General features: G+C 42.8%; 13 protein-coding genes across 13 annotated transcripts; 9 read left to right on the top strand and 4 right to left on the bottom strand.

The window, feature by feature from the left end:
- Positions 1-4: 4 nt before the first annotated feature.
- Positions 5-1019, bottom strand: WALSEDRAFT_70154 (hypothetical protein; the record flags this gene model as incomplete). The annotated part of the gene is made up of 2 exons (XM_006959863.1): positions 247-1019; positions 5-200 (listed from the first exon to the last, which is right to left on the bottom strand). Exons 1-2 carry the CDS (start codon positions 489-491, stop codon positions 5-7), a joined length of 441 nt encoding a protein of 146 aa, XP_006959925.1. The 5' UTR covers positions 492-1019.
- WALSEDRAFT_70153 (P-loop containing nucleoside triphosphate hydrolase protein) lies at positions 615-2908 on the top strand (the record flags this gene model as incomplete). Its single annotated transcript, XM_006959862.1, has 2 exons — positions 615-1051; positions 1097-2908. The coding sequence occupies 2 exons, from the start codon at positions 615-617 to the stop codon at positions 2886-2888; spliced, it is 2229 nt and encodes a 742-aa protein (XP_006959924.1). The 3' UTR covers positions 2889-2908.
- Positions 2881-4431, bottom strand: WALSEDRAFT_61178 (DUF689-domain-containing protein). Its single transcript, XM_006959861.1, has 3 exons — positions 4016-4431; positions 3111-3952; positions 2881-3058 (listed from the first exon to the last, which is right to left on the bottom strand). Exons 2-3 carry the CDS (start codon positions 3829-3831, stop codon positions 3000-3002), a joined length of 780 nt encoding a protein of 259 aa, XP_006959923.1. The 5' UTR covers positions 3832-3952; positions 4016-4431; the 3' UTR covers positions 2881-2999.
- WALSEDRAFT_61177 (Endonuclease/exonuclease/phosphatase) lies at positions 2944-5471 on the top strand. Its single transcript, XM_006959860.1, has 4 exons — positions 2944-3061; positions 3113-3961; positions 4008-5349; positions 5399-5471. Exons 2-3 carry the CDS (start codon positions 3864-3866, stop codon positions 5008-5010), a joined length of 1101 nt encoding a protein of 366 aa, XP_006959922.1. The 5' UTR covers positions 2944-3061; positions 3113-3863; the 3' UTR covers positions 5011-5349; positions 5399-5471.
- On the top strand, positions 5159-7831 carry WALSEDRAFT_65780 (hypothetical protein; the record flags this gene model as incomplete). The annotated part of the gene is made up of 3 exons (XM_006959859.1): positions 5159-5349; positions 5399-5555; positions 5606-7831. 3 exons carry the CDS (start codon positions 5159-5161, stop codon positions 7829-7831), a joined length of 2574 nt encoding a protein of 857 aa, XP_006959921.1.
- Positions 7832-8047: 216 nt separating this feature from the next.
- WALSEDRAFT_21305 (kinase-like protein) lies at positions 8048-9254 on the top strand (the record flags this gene model as incomplete). The annotated part of the gene is made up of 2 exons (XM_006959858.1): positions 8048-8792; positions 8845-9254. The coding sequence occupies 2 exons, from the start codon at positions 8048-8050 to the stop codon at positions 9252-9254; spliced, it is 1155 nt and encodes a 384-aa protein (XP_006959920.1).
- Positions 9255-9563: 309 nt separating this feature from the next.
- WALSEDRAFT_58393 (hypothetical protein) lies at positions 9564-10584 on the top strand (the record flags this gene model as incomplete). The annotated part of the gene is made up of 1 exon (XM_006959857.1): positions 9564-10584. The coding sequence occupies one exon, from the start codon at positions 9564-9566 to the stop codon at positions 10509-10511; it is 948 nt and encodes a 315-aa protein (XP_006959919.1). The 3' UTR covers positions 10512-10584.
- A 34-nt stretch (positions 10585-10618) lies between these two features.
- Positions 10619-11691, top strand: WALSEDRAFT_29927 (aldolase; the record flags this gene model as incomplete). The annotated part of the gene is made up of 5 exons (XM_006959856.1): positions 10619-10651; positions 10703-10855; positions 10901-11104; positions 11149-11318; positions 11361-11691. The coding sequence occupies 5 exons, from the start codon at positions 10619-10621 to the stop codon at positions 11689-11691; spliced, it is 891 nt and encodes a 296-aa protein (XP_006959918.1).
- WALSEDRAFT_33632 (Sec1-like protein) lies at positions 11677-14943 on the bottom strand. The gene is made up of 5 exons (XM_006959855.1): positions 14681-14943; positions 14412-14631; positions 14254-14365; positions 12517-14208; positions 11677-12470 (listed from the first exon to the last, which is right to left on the bottom strand). The coding sequence occupies exons 4-5, from the start codon at positions 13648-13650 to the stop codon at positions 11733-11735; spliced, it is 1872 nt and encodes a 623-aa protein (XP_006959917.1). The 5' UTR covers positions 13651-14208; positions 14254-14365; positions 14412-14631; positions 14681-14943; the 3' UTR covers positions 11677-11732.
- WALSEDRAFT_61173 (hypothetical protein) lies at positions 12360-14957 on the top strand. Its single transcript, XM_006959854.1, has 6 exons — positions 12360-12471; positions 12512-13769; positions 13812-14208; positions 14254-14365; positions 14412-14631; positions 14681-14957. The coding sequence occupies exons 2-6, from the start codon at positions 13669-13671 to the stop codon at positions 14913-14915; spliced, it is 1065 nt and encodes a 354-aa protein (XP_006959916.1). The 5' UTR covers positions 12360-12471; positions 12512-13668; the 3' UTR covers positions 14916-14957.
- A 35-nt stretch (positions 14958-14992) lies between these two features.
- Positions 14993-16296, top strand: WALSEDRAFT_58391 (hypothetical protein). The gene is made up of 2 exons (XM_006959853.1): positions 14993-15114; positions 15159-16296. Exons 1-2 carry the CDS (start codon positions 15006-15008, stop codon positions 15977-15979), a joined length of 930 nt encoding a protein of 309 aa, XP_006959915.1. The 5' UTR covers positions 14993-15005; the 3' UTR covers positions 15980-16296.
- Positions 16285-19791, top strand: WALSEDRAFT_58390 (hypothetical protein; the record flags this gene model as incomplete). Its single annotated transcript, XM_006959852.1, has 6 exons — positions 16285-16611; positions 16658-16916; positions 16961-17274; positions 17321-17398; positions 17445-19699; positions 19747-19791. 5 exons carry the CDS (start codon positions 16285-16287, stop codon positions 19272-19274), a joined length of 2808 nt encoding a protein of 935 aa, XP_006959914.1. The 3' UTR covers positions 19275-19699; positions 19747-19791.
- Positions 17445-19807, bottom strand: WALSEDRAFT_70143 (hypothetical protein). Its single transcript, XM_006959851.1, has 2 exons — positions 19747-19807; positions 17445-19699 (listed from the first exon to the last, which is right to left on the bottom strand). The coding sequence occupies exons 1-2, from the start codon at positions 19796-19798 to the stop codon at positions 19338-19340; spliced, it is 414 nt and encodes a 137-aa protein (XP_006959913.1). The 5' UTR covers positions 19799-19807; the 3' UTR covers positions 17445-19337.
- Positions 19808-19809: the final 2 nt, after the last annotated feature.

Genomic DNA, 19809 nt, shown 5'->3' with positions numbered 1-19809 from the left:
ATTTTTAGTTGAGTGTATGTAAAAAAGACTGTTCGACATACTCATCATGCTCATCTTCTGTCGAAATAATGAGGGTATCGACACCGCGTGCATACTCTGCTAAAGCAATAATTGCACCTGTTTTTTCATTTTTAATATTACACTGAAGCTCATTCATCTTAAGGCGACATCTTCCAGCCCGGGTATCGAAATAAAAGCGCCTGATTTGATTGAGCAGAGAAGACAATGACGTAAGGGAAGACCCACTGAGACCACTGATCTAAACGCATAGAAAGGATGCACGTTGCGTCGTCGCGTGTTATCAACCAGTTTCCAGCGGCTGTGCGAACTGAACGCATTGTTTCACGGCCTGAGAATGTATCCTTAAATAAGAACTTCCGAGATAGGAACCCTGATTTATGGGCTAAGTAAAGCCTCAAGGAGTTGTTGTATACACTGAATTCATTTTTATTTTCCCTTATTATTCTGTACTTTATCCCATTTTTGTTCATATGTTAATAGTTAAAAACCAAGAAATTGGTGTAGAGAAATGGAGTACTCATTTGGTCGGTAAATTACAAGGAAAGCTACAAACATAAACCTAAGGTCATCTTCTTCCTTGATATCCAACGGCGATGTTACTCAGGCCAACATTCCGGCTGAGCAGAACACTCTGCCATTACAGTAGAGGATACAAGACACAAGCCTGGTCAGATGCAGCTCGTACCCGCAACGTCGGTATCGTTGCCCATATTGACGGCGGGAAGACTACACTCACAGAAAGTCTTCTCTGTGCGTCTGGGATACTGAAAAACAGAGGGAATGTCGACGAGGGTACAACAATCACTGATTTTCTACCTGCAGAACGTGAACGCGGGATAACGATCCAATCTGCGTCTGTACCGCTCGAATGGAGAGACCACAGGATTAACTTGATAGACACGCCTGGACACGCAGACTTCGCAGTTGAAGTAGAGAGAGCAGTAAGGGTATTAGATGGTGGAATTGTCGTACTCGACGCTGTAGAGGGTGTCGAAGCGCAAACGGAAGGCGTATGGAAACAAGCGAAGAGGTGCGCGCTATTAGGGCACCTACAAGAGTTCTAACGTATTGATAGATACGATCTCAACCCTATGATTCTATTTATTAACAAAATGGACAGAATTGGTGCAAACTTCAGCCATTCTATCAGATCGACCATCTCAAAAATGCACACACGGCCTCTAGTATTACAATTACCTATATTCAACAAGAGCGGTGATGGCCTTGACGGTGTAATTGATGTTTTGGGGGATGCACCAGCTAGCACGCCCGCACAGGTACTCACTGAGAAACAAAGAGCACGGGAGTGTCTCATAGAATCCCTTTGTGAAGTCGATAGCACACTTTGCGATGAATTTCTCGCTGTAGAAGAATACGATAAGGTGTCTGATGAGCAGATTAACCAAGCACTCCGGAGGAAGGTTTACAAGGGCGAAGTACTTCCAGTTTTATGCGGGTCTGCCCTCAAGAATATTTCAGTCGATAAGGTATTGGACTCAATAGTAAATTATCTGCCATCACCAAAGGATGTGCCTGCGTCACCCACAATCAGTGGTGAGACTTACGCAATTGGAGATCCTAAAGTGAGCGCACTAGCCATGGCTTTTAAGGTAGTCTGGGATGCTCGCAAAGGGTGGCTCACCTGGGTGCGAGTTTATGCCGGTTCACTCACCAAGCAGAAAACTCTCTGGAATAGCACAAATAACTCTAAGGAGCGCATTAACAGACTACTTTTAATGAGCGCAGATGACAGCGTCGAAATAGATACACTTTATGCTGGTCAAATCGGTGTCTTGATTGGTTGTAAGAATACAAAGACAGGTGACACACTCACCGATGCCCGCGACTCAAAGATGACAAACGTCCAGCTGAGGAGCATAACTATACCTCCGCCTGTCTTTAGCGTCGCGATCGAACCCGAGTCATTGTCAGATGAAGCTGCTGTCAGCGAGGCATTGAAGTCGCTTGTACGTAGCGATCCCTCACTTGTCATCAGTGAAGCTTTCGAAAGCCACGCCGTAGGTGGAGATGGTCAGACACTTCTTTCTGGACTTGGTGAACTTCACCTCGAGATAAGCTACAGGAGATTACGCGAAGAATTCGGGGTTAGATGCCGCATGGGGCCAATGCGAGTGGGGTACCTTGAGACACTTGCCAGTGAAACGAGTATCACAAGAGACGAAGAGTATGCACGCGAGGTGAATAAAAAACCAACTCAAGCTGGTATAACCATAGAGATAAGCAGAAGGGAAGAGTTCAGTGAGGATGCTGGCAACAATCTCGTTATGGACATTGGTGACCTCGGAATGGAATACCAAGAAGCTGTCAGAGCAGGTATGTTGGCGGGTACAGCGCGTGGACCAACCCAAGGACATCCAGTACGCGGATTGGAGATAAAGGTTTACAATCCACGCATAGTCGACAAAGACTTGTCACCACCATCTGCCTTAACTGCTGCCGTGTCGCTCGCTATTGTAAAGGCAATAAGAGAGTTGGGTACCTCCATAATAGAACCTTTAATGGACGTCTACATAACAGCCTACGAAGCAGATGTAGGACGGGTGATTAGCGACGTGACGAGTATTAGGAATGGTATAATGATGTCGATGGAAGAGGATAGTCATTCTGAGGGTGTCGATAGTGCTTCTAGTAGCTCAGTGTATATTCCGCCAGCAGTGGAAGCTTCAACGCGGTCATTCGAAGGTGGTGACAAAGGGAACAGGATGAAAGTGCATGCACAAGTGCCACTAACTAATATGGTGGCATATTCATCACACTTAAATGCTTTGAGTGGTGGTAGCGGGACTTTTTCGATGAAGGTCTGTGGATGGAAGGAGACTACTAGTAGTCACACAGCTGTATTGTAGATAGAGAAATGCATATAAACTTTTTATAAAGATATGTCGTAAGGTGCGAGTGTGACAACTAAATGGGAGTAACTAAGGAAATGGAGGGCGTTCCAAAATGAAATACAATGCCTAGAGATCAGCGGACATGTCAATTTCGACTTTTTGTCCGGGTTCGAATGCAGGAAGACCTATGGAAGAAGGATCAGTAAAAGTAAATAGACCCATAAAGCATCTACATACCTAAATATGGACAAGACGCGCATCTGAATGCATCACCGAGGTAGCAACTACCACAGCTGGATGTGGCACCTTTGGCCTGGGCTTCCTGGACATTCGTGAAGGTCTTTGGAAGGTCTGCCGAAGTGTCTATGTTAACCTGTGACTCCTGTGCAAGCTGCTCCCTCAAACCACAGCTGCAGTCAGCGCATGCTCGTCTCTTCTTGGTCGTCGGACAACTTAGCGGGGTGGCTGGAGCAGCTTTATCTTCCTCCGTGAGTAAACTGGCAGGGTCAATCGGTGGCGCCGTCGAGAAATTCCAAAGATTCTTCTTCGCCGATTTCGGTTTGCGGGTGATATTGACTGCAGCCGTTGGTGCAAAGGAAGGCTTTGAAGCAGTGAGAGTATCTGAAGCGAGTTCACTGTTTGAGAATCCCGTGAGAATCAGTTGTGATTGTATAGAGGATTTCTCATTGTCTGTAATGTTGTGAATGTGCAGTCTCCCGTCACTAGACAGTGATTTAAAAAGTGGGAGTAGCAAACTTTCCAAATTGATGACCTGGTAGTCCTCTGGGGTGAGCGAAAGGTGTACAGCTTTATATGCGTTATCTTCTAATATGTATCCACCCTCAAGTATCCTATCATACATGAGCTTAACAACGCTGCTATCATTTAAGGAAGTTATTAAATTCTGATAGATATCCGTTCTTGCTGCGTTCAAACTGCCTACTATCAGTGTCGACATCGTGGTAGCTCTTCAACCGTGACAGTCAGCGTATGAGCAGACCTGCATTTTTAAAGCAGCGAAAATTTACCGCCAAAGCGAAATACAGCGATACTATTAGAGTAGCCACCTGGAATACGCTCTCTCAGAGGTCAGTTTAGCGATTACTAATGCTCTCGCTTACATCATCAAAAAAGTTTAGTAAAGCGTGATTTATATCCAGGAAGCAATTGCCTTAAATTAAAAGATAGACTGCCGAGATTGCTAGAGGAGTCAACAAAGTACTCCCCAGACGTTCTATGTCTGCAAGAGGTCGACCAATTAGACAAGCTCAAAAGCGCACTCGCACAGTACAACCATGTAGACTGCTTTGGCAGGGATGGAAACGACAACATCAAGAAACATGGTCTGGTTATTTTCTATAAAGAGAGCTTCCAATTCGTCAAGAAGAAGACAGTGTCTTACGACAGCCACACTCTTTGGCCTCTCTCGAGAAAGACAAACAATGTGGGTTTAGTGGTAGCTCTACGCACAAATACATCCAGAGGCTTCATTGTCGCTACTTCACACTTATTCTGGCACCCTGCATTCGTTTACGAGCGGACACGCCAGACATACATTCTCTTAGAGCAAGCGGACCAACTGAGGAAGGAGCTTTCTGTCGATTGGCCTATCCTTCTCTGCGGCGATCTCAACAGCGAACCGCATGAGCTCGTTTACCAAGTACTAGTTGATGGTTCGATAGACGAGAAAGAACGTCAGAGGGTGGAAATGTCCCGAGTTAGGCACTCTAGCGTCCTGGATGGATATGCAGATAAGCCACCAGAGCAAGGCGCGAACCTTCCTATGACAAATAGCATTCCAAACGAGAATTGCCCAACACCTGAACAACTCATTGCAGCATTCAAACATCTCCCAAAGTTTGAAAGCGCGTACGACAACCTTAACGGTTCAGAATTCTATTCCGAGCGTGATACCAGTCTGACAGGCAGGAGAGGCGCAAATGAACCAAAATTGACAAATTACATGCCAAAGTTTGGTAATCTCACTTTAGATTACATCCTTTACGAAAGGAAGAGGGATATTCAAGTGGAGGCGACTCTAAACATTCCTTCTTGTGACAGTCTTGCACCTGGACTACCGAAGTTGGACGTCACGGCGTCTGACCATCTGATCCTAGCTGCAGATTTAAAAATCTGAAAATTTATTCAATTTTCCACCTGACTGAGTTTTAGCTTGTGCCTGATTTTCTCGAAAGAGGAGGACCTTTTTGCGGAGAACGCATTTCAGTTCATTTCCATCAAAAAATTAATAAATAAAATAAACAATGCCATGCTGTACGCTATTCATGTCGTCTACTAGCACGACAAAACTCGTAGGCAGTTGCTATCAGTCTGGGAGTACACCGAATGCGAGCGCGTTGTCGAAACTGATATACCACGTACATGCGAATAAGAAGAAAAGGGAATCTGTCGGCTCACATCTACTACGTCAAACACGTCAATCAAGTCGCGTTTTTCATGATCCCCGGAAAAGATGGTGCGTTGGTATAATGTAGTGATGAGCGTCAACTGATAGATCACTCCAGTCAGATACTTACCACACTCAATATCATTAATCAGATAACTTTACAATCACCTCCAAAAGCTCCGCTTCTCCCCAGTTACGTAATACAAATCGTCGATACGGCCCTGTCGCCCCCAGTACCACCTGATATGGAGGTCAGGGTGCTATCTATCAATGCTGTGGGTAACTCATACCATTTATATCATACATTTTAACTGATAGTCATTAGTTAATTAGTCTATTTGCCAAACACCCAGAAATCGAAATTGCATCCGAAATTTTACCTGCATTTCAGTCAATCTTATTTAGAATTAATAGTATGGCTTGCAATAATGATTCTGATGAATATACACGCAATCGCACCCGTCAGATAGCTCTAACAGGCTTAAAATCGCTTTTCTCTACACGGATAGTGGAGAATCTGCCAGAGGAAGATAGAAGAAAAGCTTTGACTGTTATTATAGTATCATTATTAGACAATTTGTTGACGGATTCAAACAAATTGGACGTTTTACAGCATCAGGTTATGCCAAACCTAGATTATTCACCAGTTGATCAACTCATTTATGATCCGGAGAAACAGGAAAAAGTTAACATAGATGAGGTCCAACTTGCTATACTCTCTTTATCGATTTATAGACAAATTTTCATAAACATTACAAACAAGTCGCTCATTGAAGAAATAATTACACCAGCCTTGGACAGCTTAGATAAAAACAAACGGTGGCGGGAAGTTGATTGGCTGAATTGGATGATGGAGAACGTTCTTATGTGGACACCAATTCAGTTTAGATACCTCATACCACTCACCGTTTTGAAACTTCTCTTAGACTCGAAGGAGACCTTCCCTACAACGACCAAACAATCAGGATACCTACATATTCTCGCTCATTTATTCTCACGAGAGGATCCCGTTTCTGGCATTCAAGTCATGGATATAGTTGAGAAACTCATCGAATTCGCCCAGTACAGATTTATTATTGATAACCAAGATGCACTCGCTCCAATGTCAATCAATACACTTTCGAAACTAGCCACACATACGTACTACTCTGATCAAATTGCAGATATGTCCGCAAAGATCATAGATCAGATGACTACTGTGCAATTCCACGAGAAAGGAAATGTGAGAGATGATTTACTCAGGCTCCTGTTGTCCTCCCTCAGTGGAATCCTAGCAGCAGCTTACGACGGACCAGCAACAGATATACCGTCAACACCTCAAGAGACGGAAACACCACCATATTCACCGAAAGGAAAGGAAAAAGCAGTAATCATACCTAAGTTGAAGGTGCCAGTGTCAAATAAACGTACAAGAGTCAGTCCATTGGATTGGCAGCGAACTGTTAGCTTGCTCATCGAACCAAATTATGGCGTTCGTGTGGCCTATGTGAGGGCTTTGGCTGGTTTCATAGAAGGTGAACTCAATCTGGCTGATACAAGTCATGAGGTGATGTTTGAGAAGTTCGTCAATGCACTGAATGCTTCCATTTATACACTCGCAATATGTCGTAATCTCGCTGATACAAATATTATAGAAGAGGCTGAAGGTACTGCACATATTGATAACTCGCTCAGTAGACTCAAGAAAGTCGCTCAAATGACTCATACCAAGCCTTCACTTCCGTCTAATACTGCCACCCCTAGTGATTTCAGTGCCTTATTATCAATAATCGTCGCTTTACATAGGAGAGATATATGCCAAGCGCTGTTGATATTAGTACCATTCCTGCGTGCTCTTGACAATCATGCTATACAGTTAATGCTCGGACCGGGATTGCAATCGTCTGGATCACGAAGGGGCAGTTTTGCAAGTTGGGCAGCTTCACCATCAGCAAGAAGTGGCCTCAATGTGGGGGTGGATGAGCGTGCAAAATGCAAAGCTATTCGTGAGTTAGTTGCTAGAAGCTGGTACGAAATTGGTGATAGGTGGGGTAACGAACGGATTAAACAGCTTGCAAGCGATGGCTTAAATAGAATTGGTATCACATTACTAAGCCAACCTACTCAAATTGACGTACGAGAGCAACCAATGTTTGGTTTACAAACTCCTCAAGCTATGCTCTTCCCAAGTGAGGATGACTGGGATCAAGTACATGATGGAGAGAGTAGCAAAACAGGTCGCCCTATCGTTGACGAATTAAAGGCTATAGATGTGATAGTAAATGACCCTAGTGTCATTGCCGCTACGGGACTGACAAAAGCGGAATTACTCGAACGTTTACAACTCGAATGGACATTTGAGAGAGCGGTCGATGTAGCTAGCAAAGAGACATACAATAAATTCGTAACAGATGGTATAGTCAAGCGCAGAATGTCAGAATCACAGAACAACCGAGACAGGAAACACATTAGTGTGGTTGAACTCCGTGAAGCATTAGAGAGCAGGACGTCACCCTGTATTTCCCGTAATAGTAAAGAAGTAGACGTAGATTTTGTATTAAATAGAATTTAAAAATTTCATTCTCTGAAATCTTCCTGTGATGTTAGATGAATCGTCTACTAGAGTGACGACAGCGAATAAAAAAAAATGAGGCAGGCGAAGAGGCAAACGAGGGATGCAGATGTGAAATATACGATAAAGCAAGTGAATAATACGGAAGTAATATCAATTGATGACTCAGATGACGATGAGGCAATCCCACAAGTTGGACGGAAAAGGAGACAGCCAATGGCGTCAGCATCGACGTCGACATCTGCTTCAGTTGTAAACGGTGTTACTAATGGCAACAAACGAAAGAAGGCGCGTAATGCGTCTCCTCAAACTGTACCATTGCCTGTACCATGTGATGATAAAGAGGGACACTTAATTATCATCGAGAATAGCGAATTGGATGGAAGATACAGAATACAGAAGTTGTTAGGACAAGGAACATTTGGAAAAGTAGTTGAATGCTACGATAGACTAGCGAGGAAGAATGTTGCGGTGAAGATTATAAAGAGCATACAGAAATACAGAGATGCCTCAAGGATCGAACTCAGAGTGCTCAATAAGCTTAGGGATAATGACCCCTCGAATTTACACAAATGCATCGAAATGATTGACTGGTTTGACTTCAAGAATCACATATGTATAGTCTCAGATCTACTGAGTGAATCAGTTTATGATTTTCTAAAATCGAACAAGTTCACACCCTTCCCTTTGACACAAATACAAGAGATCAGTTTTCAGCTTCTGAAATCGGTTGCTTACTTGCATTCACTAGGATTAATTCACACAGACCTTAAACCGGAGAATATACTTCTCGTTTCTAATAAATCAAGAATGGAACTCGCAACAGAGAGGAGGCCCCAGAGGAAGGTCCTGATGGATACAGATATAAGGCTGATAGATTTTGGAAGCGCAACATTTGAAAATGAGTACCACAGTTCAGTTGTGAGTACCCGGCATTATAGAGCGCCTGAAATTATACTAGGTGCGTTGGCTTAATTAAAGAAAATTTTACGATTGCTAATAAGAATGCATAGGTCTTGGATGGTCATACCCTTGTGACGTCTTTAGCCTTGGTTGTATTATAATAGAATTGATCACTGGAGAGGCGCTTTTTCAAACGCACGATAACCTGGAGCACCTCGCCATGATGGAAATAGTAATGGGAAAAATGTCAGAGGATTTCGCTAGGCGGAGTTCTAGAGTCAAGCCAGAGTTCTTTAGGGGAACTAAATTAGATTACCCTAATAACACGACGACGAAACAATCAAAGAAGGTTGTTAAAGCTATGAAATCAATTGACCAGATAATAAAAACAAGGGATTTATCATCTCTACAGTTAATTGACCTTCTGCAAAAAATGCTGACATTCGACCAAGACAAGAGAATAAAAATATCGGATGCATTACAACATCCATATTTCAAATCAAAAATTTTTGTTGAATGAAGGAATGAAGTTCCAATTTAATCGATTCATAAATATTTTAGGCTTCAGCTTGTCTACTGGTGAGTTTATCGACCAATCTTAATATTGATAGGCTAACGGCGATTTCATCCTAGTGACAGCCACTTGGTGTGTATTGTACGCAGATTTTGGTGAAAAGGAACATGTTTTCAGTAATGTAAGTTGAAGCCTTCTCACGTCTTCTCTTTTGCTGATATCTATCCAGATACGAAGAGAATATCAGAAACAAGTGGATAAATTATTAGATTTGTAAATTGACACCATAGATACCCACCTTTATTTCCTACCATCATGTCTACTACCCTGACAGACCAGGAAGCCAATTTATACGACAGACAAATACGTCTATGGGGTCTCTCAGCGCAGAATAAAATACGCAAAAGCCATTTAGTTTTCTTAAATCCACTCTCTGGTCTCAATTCTGAAATCGCTAAGAACCTTACTTTGGCTGGTATAGGTACTATCACTTTTGTAACAAAGAAGAATACAAAATGCGAGGCATCAGGTAGTACATCTATTTTCTTGCATAATGATGAACAAGACATTAGTCACTTTAAACAGAACGTCAACAATCTCAATCCACATGTTAACATAAATGTAGTCCAGCTTGAGAGCTACAGTGACTCTTGCGACGCGTATAAAGACGCTACTCTCGTTATTGCAGCCGATTTATCACCAAAAGTCTACAACGACATCCTCCGTCATCTCAAACCAGCTATTCCACTCTACATAGTCGGTACCCTCGGTTTAGCGGGATATGTGATAGTCAATAACTCTGCGATCAATGATCAAGGCGAAACGAAGCAATTTAAGTCACTAAGTGAGTTGATAGAAAGTCAACCTGGCTTACATACACGTAAAATGCGTGAAAAGAGAGATTTATTATCTAAATGGCGTGGATGGCTACTTGTTTTGGCGTATTGGAGCTTCTTTGATGATCACTCGAGAGAACCAACTGCCGAAGATTCAGAGAATTTTTACAACAACTATCTTCTCAAGAAGGTTGAGAAAGCAGGTCTTACAGATACAAGCACGCCACTTCCATTCGACGGAAATACTATTAAAGATATTATACCAACACTCTCCACATCTATCACTCCCGTCCATGCTGTTTTAGGCGGTTTCGTCGCTCAAGATATTATAAGCACAGTATCATCTAAACATCCCGGTACAAATGGTGCATGGAATTGGATGGCTTACGATGCTCGACTTAATGTATTCAATAGACTGCTTTTGTAACTTATTTATGTCTCGCTTTATCGATAGAACGAATGCAATGACGACATCATGTGATATTCATACATATATATAGCGTACATTGGTTAATTGTAGACCATCAAATCACAATGCAATTATTACGTGGAAATTACGCTCCAATCGTAAGTCAATCATTGTTTATTTGAGTACGAGTACCTTATTGATTTGTTTAGCCAACTATATACAAAGACGACGCAGAGCAAAGTATCGATTATGAAGCTATCACTGCTCACGTTCACAACATCCTCAAAGCTGGAGTAGTTGGTATTGTTGCTCAAGGTTCAACGGCTGAACATGTTGCACTCTCGCAAGAGGAGAAGAACAATGTAAATGAGCATCTATCAAGCTAACCAATCTAATACATTCTATAGATCACGAAGGCAACTAGGAAAGTTATCGATGATAACAAACTGAGCGCACCTCTTATCGCTGGTGTAGGCGCACAATCGACGTGGGAAGCAGTAAAAAGGTCTAAAGAAGCAGCATCAAATGGTGCAAACTTCGTACTTGCTTTACCGCCTTCTTACTTTGCTGGTAGTCTCAATGAGGAAGCTCTGACGTCATATTACAGTGTGGTGAGTGATACTGTATCTAATGAGCTTTTCTGACAACTTGTTAGCTGGCTGATAAATCACCACTCCCTGTGCTCATTTACTCTTTCCCAGCTGTCACATCTGGTATAAATTTGTCATCAGACACGATAGCAAGACTTGCAAAGCACAAAAACATCGTTGGTATAAAGCAGACTGACCATGATGTTGGTAAGATGGCACGTTTGACAGAGCTTCGGTAAGTGTATCCAACTTCTCTGAAGCGTATCTGACAATACAGCGAAACGGATAATTTCGCAGTCTTCGCAGGTGCCTCTGACTACCTCCTCGGGGCATTAGCAGTAGGTGCTGAGGGAAGCATAACGGGTGCTGCAAATTTTGCCCCAGAGCTCGTTGCATCCCTCCAAAAAGCCTATGATAATGGTGACCAAGCGTTAGCACTTAAGTTACAAAGAAAACTCGCACATCTCGAAGGAAGCGTAATGAAGGGTGGAATACCGGCCATTAAATATGCTACCTTCTGTGTATACGGTCAAAACCCAGCTGCTCGCCATCCTGTCCCACTACTCAGTGAAGCTATGCAAAATAGTATCAAAGCGGCATTCAAATGATTTTTCGTACGAATAGCTATGTATATCATTAATAATTTTCATTATATCATTATCCTGTCTTCAATATCTTCGCGTACCCTCTGCATCCAGGATTTAGCAGCTGATGCCATACGCTCTGGGTCAAGCATCTGGTCCATTTCTGAGACAGCGAATAGTTGATTCTGATTCTGCGAAGATGGTGGTGCACTATAGACACTAGGTGGGAAATGTGTTGCTGCTTCAGCTAACATATCTAAAAATTGTGTGCTGTTTAGTACAGTATGCCCACCTAGAAGGACCCTGGTGGGTGAACCCTCGCGCGCCATAGTTTCATTTAGAAGAGCCATACTCCTAGCTTCTTCGTAGGTCGTACCTCCGATCATAAATACTATAACCTCCTGTGGACGCTGGTTTAGTGAGCCGCCATCAGCGTTCACACCTGGATAGCTCCCTTCACGAAGTCTTCCTTTGAGGAGGAGATCGACTGTTTCTGATAAATGTGGTGTGTGTTGCGTGTACACGTTCTCAACACCTTGAAGACCCTTCAATGCGGACCTTCCTCGACTGAAGAAGTTATCATTCATGAATAGGTCATCCTGACGTTTGTCAGCGCCTGCCAAGTTGAGCATGACGTAGATAAGCGCGACACGATGTTGAGGTACTCCTTGTTGAAGGAGCTGACCGACTACAGCTGTTATAGCATTAGATGCTAGCTTCTGATAACGTAATGCATAAAGGATTGCTATTCTAACTTTGCTTTCCTGGGGTATATCTGGACTATCGATCATCTCTCGGACTGCCTGTGACCATCGTTAGATGGAATATTACATGTGTGCAAGATCTTACCCTTAAATCAGACGAATGGCTTTCGTTACTAGCCAAACTTTGCTCGAGTTCACTAACCTGTAGGAGCTTCTTCTCGTCTACCAACCGAGATAGTTCTCCTATCAATGATACATGCTTGCTGACATTGCTTCCTAACTTCCTCATCTCGGGATAGCTTTCAATAAATTTCTTCATGTCAGATATAGTCTGGATATTATCTGCCGTTGTTCCTTTTCCAGTTGTAGCAGTTTGGTATTCGGACACGTATTGTTTGACGTTTGCACCCAAATCACCGAAATTTGCAAACAAGTTGTTCGTATAGAAGCTATCGTTGTCGTTCGTTACAGACAAAATGAGTTGTTTTTGTTGTGGTTGTATATTGGGAGCCTGTGATAAATCAACTTTACCATTATCAAGGCCTATTAAGTCATGCACCATGGCTTGATATGTCCATTGTGTAAGGAGAGGAGTAACGGGATCATTTCTTCTATCGCAGATCAACAAAACTGGTTGAGATTGTGTCAACCTAAAATCGAACAGCTGTGATTCCGTGTCAATAGTTGTGCTAACTGATTCAGCGAGCGTTTTGGCTAAATCTGACATCTTTTCGTATCTGATGAAAGGTTTACGTTTGAGGGATAACAACAGAGCTGATAACGATTTCGTAGTACTATCCAAACAATCTCTATTCCAAGTATTTGGTGTGTCTGACCATAAATTGTCTTTTGTTGGTTGAAATCCCAAACTAAAGAGATTAGGAAGCAAAGCTAAATAGTCAGCAAACAATTCCTGACATTCTCTAACGACACTATACTGATCAGACTCTGCTAATTGCTCGATTTGTTGTTTCGTGAGAGTGTTCGAGAAGTACAGAAAGTATTCTTGATATTTTGGGTTACTGAGTTCGCTCGAAAGGTATTTTATGGAATTAGCAGTTGGACTGAGGTATACGATACATTTCAAGTGGCTTATTCGCTCTCTATTCAAGTTCTCTACTCTATCAGTGAGATAGACTTCTGAAGAAAGTAACTGGGTTTGGGTAGTTACAGCTGAGAGGTAGCTTGTCGTGCTATCGTCTAATAAGAGCACCTTCATCCCTTTCACTTCATTCACCAGCTTGTTTATGTAGTTATTGACTGCTTCTATTACGTTCATTGGTAGTTCAGGAAAAGGATGCTCTATTATTTGAGTTTCTTGAGACTGCCTAACAAATCTGTCAATTTATCGCACAAGTTGATTTTCTCTGTACAGATAACCAACGATCTTAGGACAGAGTGGGTACTCTATTCATAGTATACGATATCTGAGCTATATAGATACTATGACAATCAAACTGGTTTGACTATAGATGCTGCTTTATTAATACAAAATAGACCATCAAAGCCTATCAAATTACCTAGTATCTTGACTTACAAATCTAACAAAGATTCCTACAAGTTGATAGAGATAGAGGGACTCTCTAGTATGGGCATACGACCAGGAGATAAGGTCAGCTTGTTAGTCTGGGCACGCGGCAGTTCCACTAGACCACTTTTGTCAGATTTGAAAGCACACAGTCCTGATTGCAAGACGCCAATCCCTGTTACGAGCTTACCGATAACTATGGCGACAAATGTACCACACTCAGATAAACATTCTCGTATACAGCGCTCATTTATGTTCGAGAAGTCACTGATTCACATTCTCGAAGATACTTCATACGATTTGGATAAAGTGGGTGATAATTGCTGGAGATGGCAACTCGTTAACATGTTTCAGAAACTTTGGGACTCCGGTTTGGCCATGTCTGCCATACTCACAGAAAAAATTTCATCCGAAAAGTACAATTTCTTCGGAGGCTCTTCAAAGCCCTTACGGATAATGGAACTCGGTGGGTGGTCCCTAAGTCTTTTTACTACGCTTAACGTGCCCTATAGGTACTGGGACAGGCATTTTATCAATTACTCTGGCAGCTCTTTTGGAAAAGACACCACACAAACACACAATCGTAGCTACTGATTTGGCACCCGCTTTACCCCTCTTAAAGCAGAATGTAGACAGGAACTCCCGCTTGTTCAACAAAAATGACGTCTTTGTTAGGGAATTAGCTTGGGGTTCTCAAAGTCCACTCGAAAAGGAACATTTTGATGTTATTATGTAGGTTCATTTGTTTCTTGCTCTCTTATATAACTAAACGACTAAACAGTGCGGCTGATGTCGCGTATAACACGTCTTCATTCCCAATGTTACTATCAACGTTGGATACGCTGTTCCAGGTAAACAGCTCTGCCAAATTCATACTGGGATACAAATACAGAGATTACGGAGAAGCAGATTTCTGGGAGCTTTTAAAGAATATAAAGCTTAACGCGAGATTGATAGAATCCACAATGGGTGAACAAGGATCAGCAACTGAGATATGGGAATTCACGAAAGAGTGATAAATTTATATTTATTTAACAATAATGTAAAAATAAATCGCGTTATTTTCTTTATTTTACGCGTTTCCACTTTCTTTGATAACAACAACGATGAGGAATGCTGTTGCAGTCACGGCGACACCAGACAAAAGCCGTGGGGTGAACAAGGGGTTTAGTGATGATGAGATAGATGCTATTCTCCAGTCTTACCTCTTAGATGGTCAGTTATAGTTTGATATATGAGTACACCCTAACACAGCGCAGTCGACAACAAACGCAAAGCTATGAAGTTACATCTTGATAGATCGGTTAGTGCATTCACAGCACGCTCTCTCTCTATTCTAGCCAGCGTACCAAAAGCACTGCACGGTCTTACTTTAGGAGAATTCGAGGATAAATTTGGTGGTGATCTTGTCCGAGCGGTACGTGGTGAGGGTGTACGTGATGCAGCCCATGATTTGGAAGACAAAGACCGCGAAGAGGAGTGGGAAGCTGCCAGGAAACGCAAGAGGTTCGAGACGAAGGATGGCTCGCAAAGTCCGCAACCAGAGACAAAGAAGAGTACACGCAAGAACACACGTTCGAAAACGACGACCAGCAAGTCAAAAAAGACAGGGACACGCACACGTTCTACACGCTCTCAGTCGAAAGCTAAAGAAGCGGACAATAGTGATACGGGGAGCACGACAAATTTCCCACACGCTGATACCTTTGAACCAAACTTAGATGAGCTCCCCGATGAGGCCGAGGTCGAGGCAGAAGTCAGGGCGAATATCGTCAATAATGCGGACAAGACCAAGAAGAACGAGAAGCGCCGTCCATCTATACAACTCGTCGATAAATTTGGTGGCCTCAACGAGCTTCCACAGACATCCAGCAATGAGACACGGTATATGCATGACACTGCGACACTCTTTATTCCACTACCAGATGGCACACGACTTGCAGTTGATCCTGCAAGAGCTGAGCCTGAAGAGCTCAACAAGTTAGAGGGCGTTTCTGACGAAATGAGAGATATAGTTAGGAGAGAAATAGAAAGAAGGATGCAAGAGTTAGTTGGTTTAATAGACAGATGGAAAACTTGATTATTTTGTAATATTTTCCGTTCTTCAATGTATTTGTAATTTTCCTTATCAAACGATATATTCATACCGAAGATGAAAAAATTAAGACAAAAGCGGCCAGAGATATAGATGCAAACTGGTGGAGTTATCGGTCTAGGATTTGACATAATAGTTAAATAAAGGTACAAATGGTGATTCTGACAAGCGCATACGTCAATACACGTTTGACAGATTTATGACAACTCGCTAGATTGATCTTCACATTCCTTAGTTTGGATCCCGTAGTTTCTCGTATCCAAGTAAGTTGATAAGAGCACACGATCAAGATGGAAAAACAAGATGCAACATTTTTGTCTAGGAATGCTGCAGCGCATTTGTGCTCAGATGTGAGAGCAGTCGGGATTAGTTTGGAGTGTCTAGCAAGTTTGAATAGCCTACTTGACGAGGTACTTGCTAGGATACTCACACAGTCACGCTCCTTCAGACTGGGTTTGATAAGGAGGGCAACATTAGATGTATTCCCGGTAGGATTCGGACAAAATGCTATCACAGAAGCCGAATTGAAGCTGCAGGCAACCCATCCACTGGGTAGCGCAGATGGAATGTTTGATAGCGACAGGATAGAAGACTACGAGTTGGATGCTGCTTTTAAGGTCTGTAGGGAATTTTTACAGACAACCTAACTAACTTTACGCCCAGGCATTGAGATACCACACTATATTAAAGTCAAAGTATTCCGATCCTGTGAGACAGTCTATTTCGTTGGCCGCGTCACTTGAGAAACAACTCTATCAGCTAGTAGAGAGTGACATTGGGAGTATAGCTACAGCTGCGATATTCGTCTCAGCGGTACTAGAGCATGTCGCACAAATTATCTGCCAGGATCTCAGTACTGTTGTAGTGCGCTACTCGAGCAAATCTGAGGCAATGCTGAGTGACCTCTATGACGCAATCCAAGGTAGGTAATAAAATTGAGACAGAAGTCTAGCTAAACGAATACAGAGAACGACAGATTGAGTTCGCTCATACATGGTATGCTTGTCAAAGATATGATAGAATCGCAAGTCAAGAGCGCGGAAGAAAGAAGACGTTCGATGAACAGCCAAGTAAGCAGAATTAACAGCTTCGCTAGTTTGAATAGGAGGGACAAACCAGCCGCCATCGATACATCAGGCAGTCTGCATCGCCGTTCGAGCAGTTGGAGAATGTTTGGGGGAGTCTATACCCCAACATCCGCGAATTCAGAAGGGAGTATAACAAAGCGCTCTTCTGTGTACTTCAAGAATAAATTCAAAAATTCAAACCATACTGAGACTGTAAGCTGCATTTCAACCCGAACGATCACGTTCTAACGAAATTCAGGCAACAGAGAATAAATTTGACAGGGTCATACAGAATAAACAGACTCTGAAGTTATCACTCACACCGAACAGCGTTGATGTATGTAGAATCACGCATTGACCCCGCTCTTCTGACAGCCCCGCAGACGAGAACAACGAGAACGATGTCAACAAGATCCAAGCAGGGATATTACGATGACCATCTCGATGAGGCAGATGAGTTCGATGACGATGTTGTTTACACGAAACCGAAGGAGTCCCTGATGGACTTCTTGAACAGTACACCACCATGGGAACACCAAAAGGAGAGCAGATCAATCAACAGTCTTCCTTCTAGTGTAGACGATGAACCGAACTCGCAACAAAACCATAAGACAGCTGGCTTGTCGGATTTCAGCAGGGATTTGATAGCCTTCCTGAATACAGAGCCACCCGGGAATCCGAAACCACCGCTGCAGCCAAAGAAGAGCTCTAGCAAGTTCAAGTCAATCTTTAAATCCTCGAAGCACGCACACAATAACTCAAACAATTCAATTTTGAACACCACGACCGGTTTCCCAGTGAATTTATCCGCGAACTCCACTGCAAAGTCAAGTTCATCAACTATACGCCACCCAGACGTTCCATTAAAGTCACCATCACCTGCTATACCCTCAATACGCTCCGAGACATCCTTGAAACAATCAGAAGTCCTGCCACAGGTGCCAGTAGAACCACAACCGCCACCACAGCCGCAGCCACAGGTACAAGATAAGCTTCCACCAATACAATCTCCACTTCCAATGTCAACGAGCTTTACTAGATCACCATCACCACAACGCTCGACTTCACCAGCTTCTTACGTACAAATACAGCAATCACCAAAGCTCTCAGCAGCACAAGCGCAACAATATCCGATACCAAGCTCGAGCTCTGCAATTGCTGACCAGTACGCAGCTGCTGTTTTGAGGAGAACTCAATCTTCGCAAGATAACCTCAATCTAAGTCCACCAATGCCTGCCATTAGTCGCACTTCTAGTCTTAATACCGATGAAATGGCGCCATCAATGACGCCATCATTCAGCGCTCCTTTACCTGCGCGCGTGCGCTCTCATAGTGTCAAAAGGAAGGGTAAACCAGCTACACCACGCAAACCAGTACCTGCATTGGTTGACGTCGAAAGAGGTGAAAAGTATCAATCTGGCTCTAGCTATTCACACAATCAATCGTCATCAGAAAAGCATACTAGTACATCAACAAATGGTAGATTTAGCTCTGGCAAATACAGCTCCGGAGTACAGACTATGCCCGAATCAGTCACTTCTAGTGAATACGTCCATAAAGAGAAGTTGGTTAGGATGCATAAGATAGTTAACAACGCACAGACACTCGATGAGTGTAAGTTGTTTATTGACGCTTTCTTGAAATCTTTAGAGATACCTACATCTATACCATCCACATCTACATCTGCTTCGATGAAGCCACAGTCAAGCAGTAGTGTTGGAGCGAACTCGCGACAATCACAACAATCGCAACGTTCTTATCATTCCCAGGTTTCACAATCATCCCAAGATAATAGATCATCAAATACCGGATCGAGCTCTGCTTTGAATGCCGTGCCAATTGCACCATCAATCGAAGAGAATAAATCAGAGGAGGAGAAAGAAACACAAAGTGAAGCTGGTAGTGCTAGTGTTAGTAAAATGTCGTCACCTCAGCAAAACCACACGGTAGAGATTGATCATGCTAGTTCACAATCGTCGTTGCCTCAAATTATTGAGAGGGAAGGTAGCGAAACTAACGGGGGTAACCTTCAAAGCAACGCTACGCCTACAGAGTCGGCTACACCCATCACTCCAACTGCTGCTACACCATACCCTTCAGTGTCCATGAAGAAAGGAATGGAAGAGCATGACGACAATTTCGTTACAAAGTGGCTCATGAGTGATCAACAACCGCATAACGGTATTCAAGTTGAACTTTCTGATGCTATTTAAGATATACACTTCCTGAAATTTGTTTGTTTTGTTTTTGTTTTGGTTAACCAATTTATTATTTACTTATAATTCTAAACCCGTTGATGGTGCTGGAGGTGTCTCTTTAGGTGCTTCCTCGTGTGTGTTGAGACGTAATGCTTTCGCGTACTTGAGTAATGATATGCGCTCATTTTGACTTGCAATAGTGTATTCATTCTCCTTTATAACGCCATTTACGAGCTCTGTATCATCTCCATTATCGTCTGATAGCCTCCTGAGCTGTTCTTCATCCTCCATCGCCTGGATTTCTTGGTCTCTGGAACCGATCGATTGTGCTTCAAAGCTGCCTTCTATGAGTTTATTTTGAGATTTCTTTGGTAAGAAAGCTAAAAGCTCTTTATTTGTACGTTCTAAGTGGTATACGCTGTTTTCTAAGCGCTTTATCTCTAATGATGTGATAAGCTGATATAGAGATAAACACATACACACTCACGCTCATCTATGACATCCAATGGCCAATCTTTTATTTCGTTAAACGTGGACATCTTCGTCGTAG

This window comes from Wallemia mellicola, assembly GCF_000263375.1.
Source record: "Wallemia mellicola CBS 633.66 unplaced genomic scaffold WALSEscaffold_21, whole genome shotgun sequence".
In the NCBI taxonomy this organism is placed as follows: domain Eukaryota; kingdom Fungi; phylum Basidiomycota; class Wallemiomycetes; order Wallemiales; family Wallemiaceae; genus Wallemia; species Wallemia mellicola.
The sequence above is the reverse complement of the archived record's forward strand: the minus strand, read 5'-3'. Positions and strand labels throughout refer to the sequence as shown.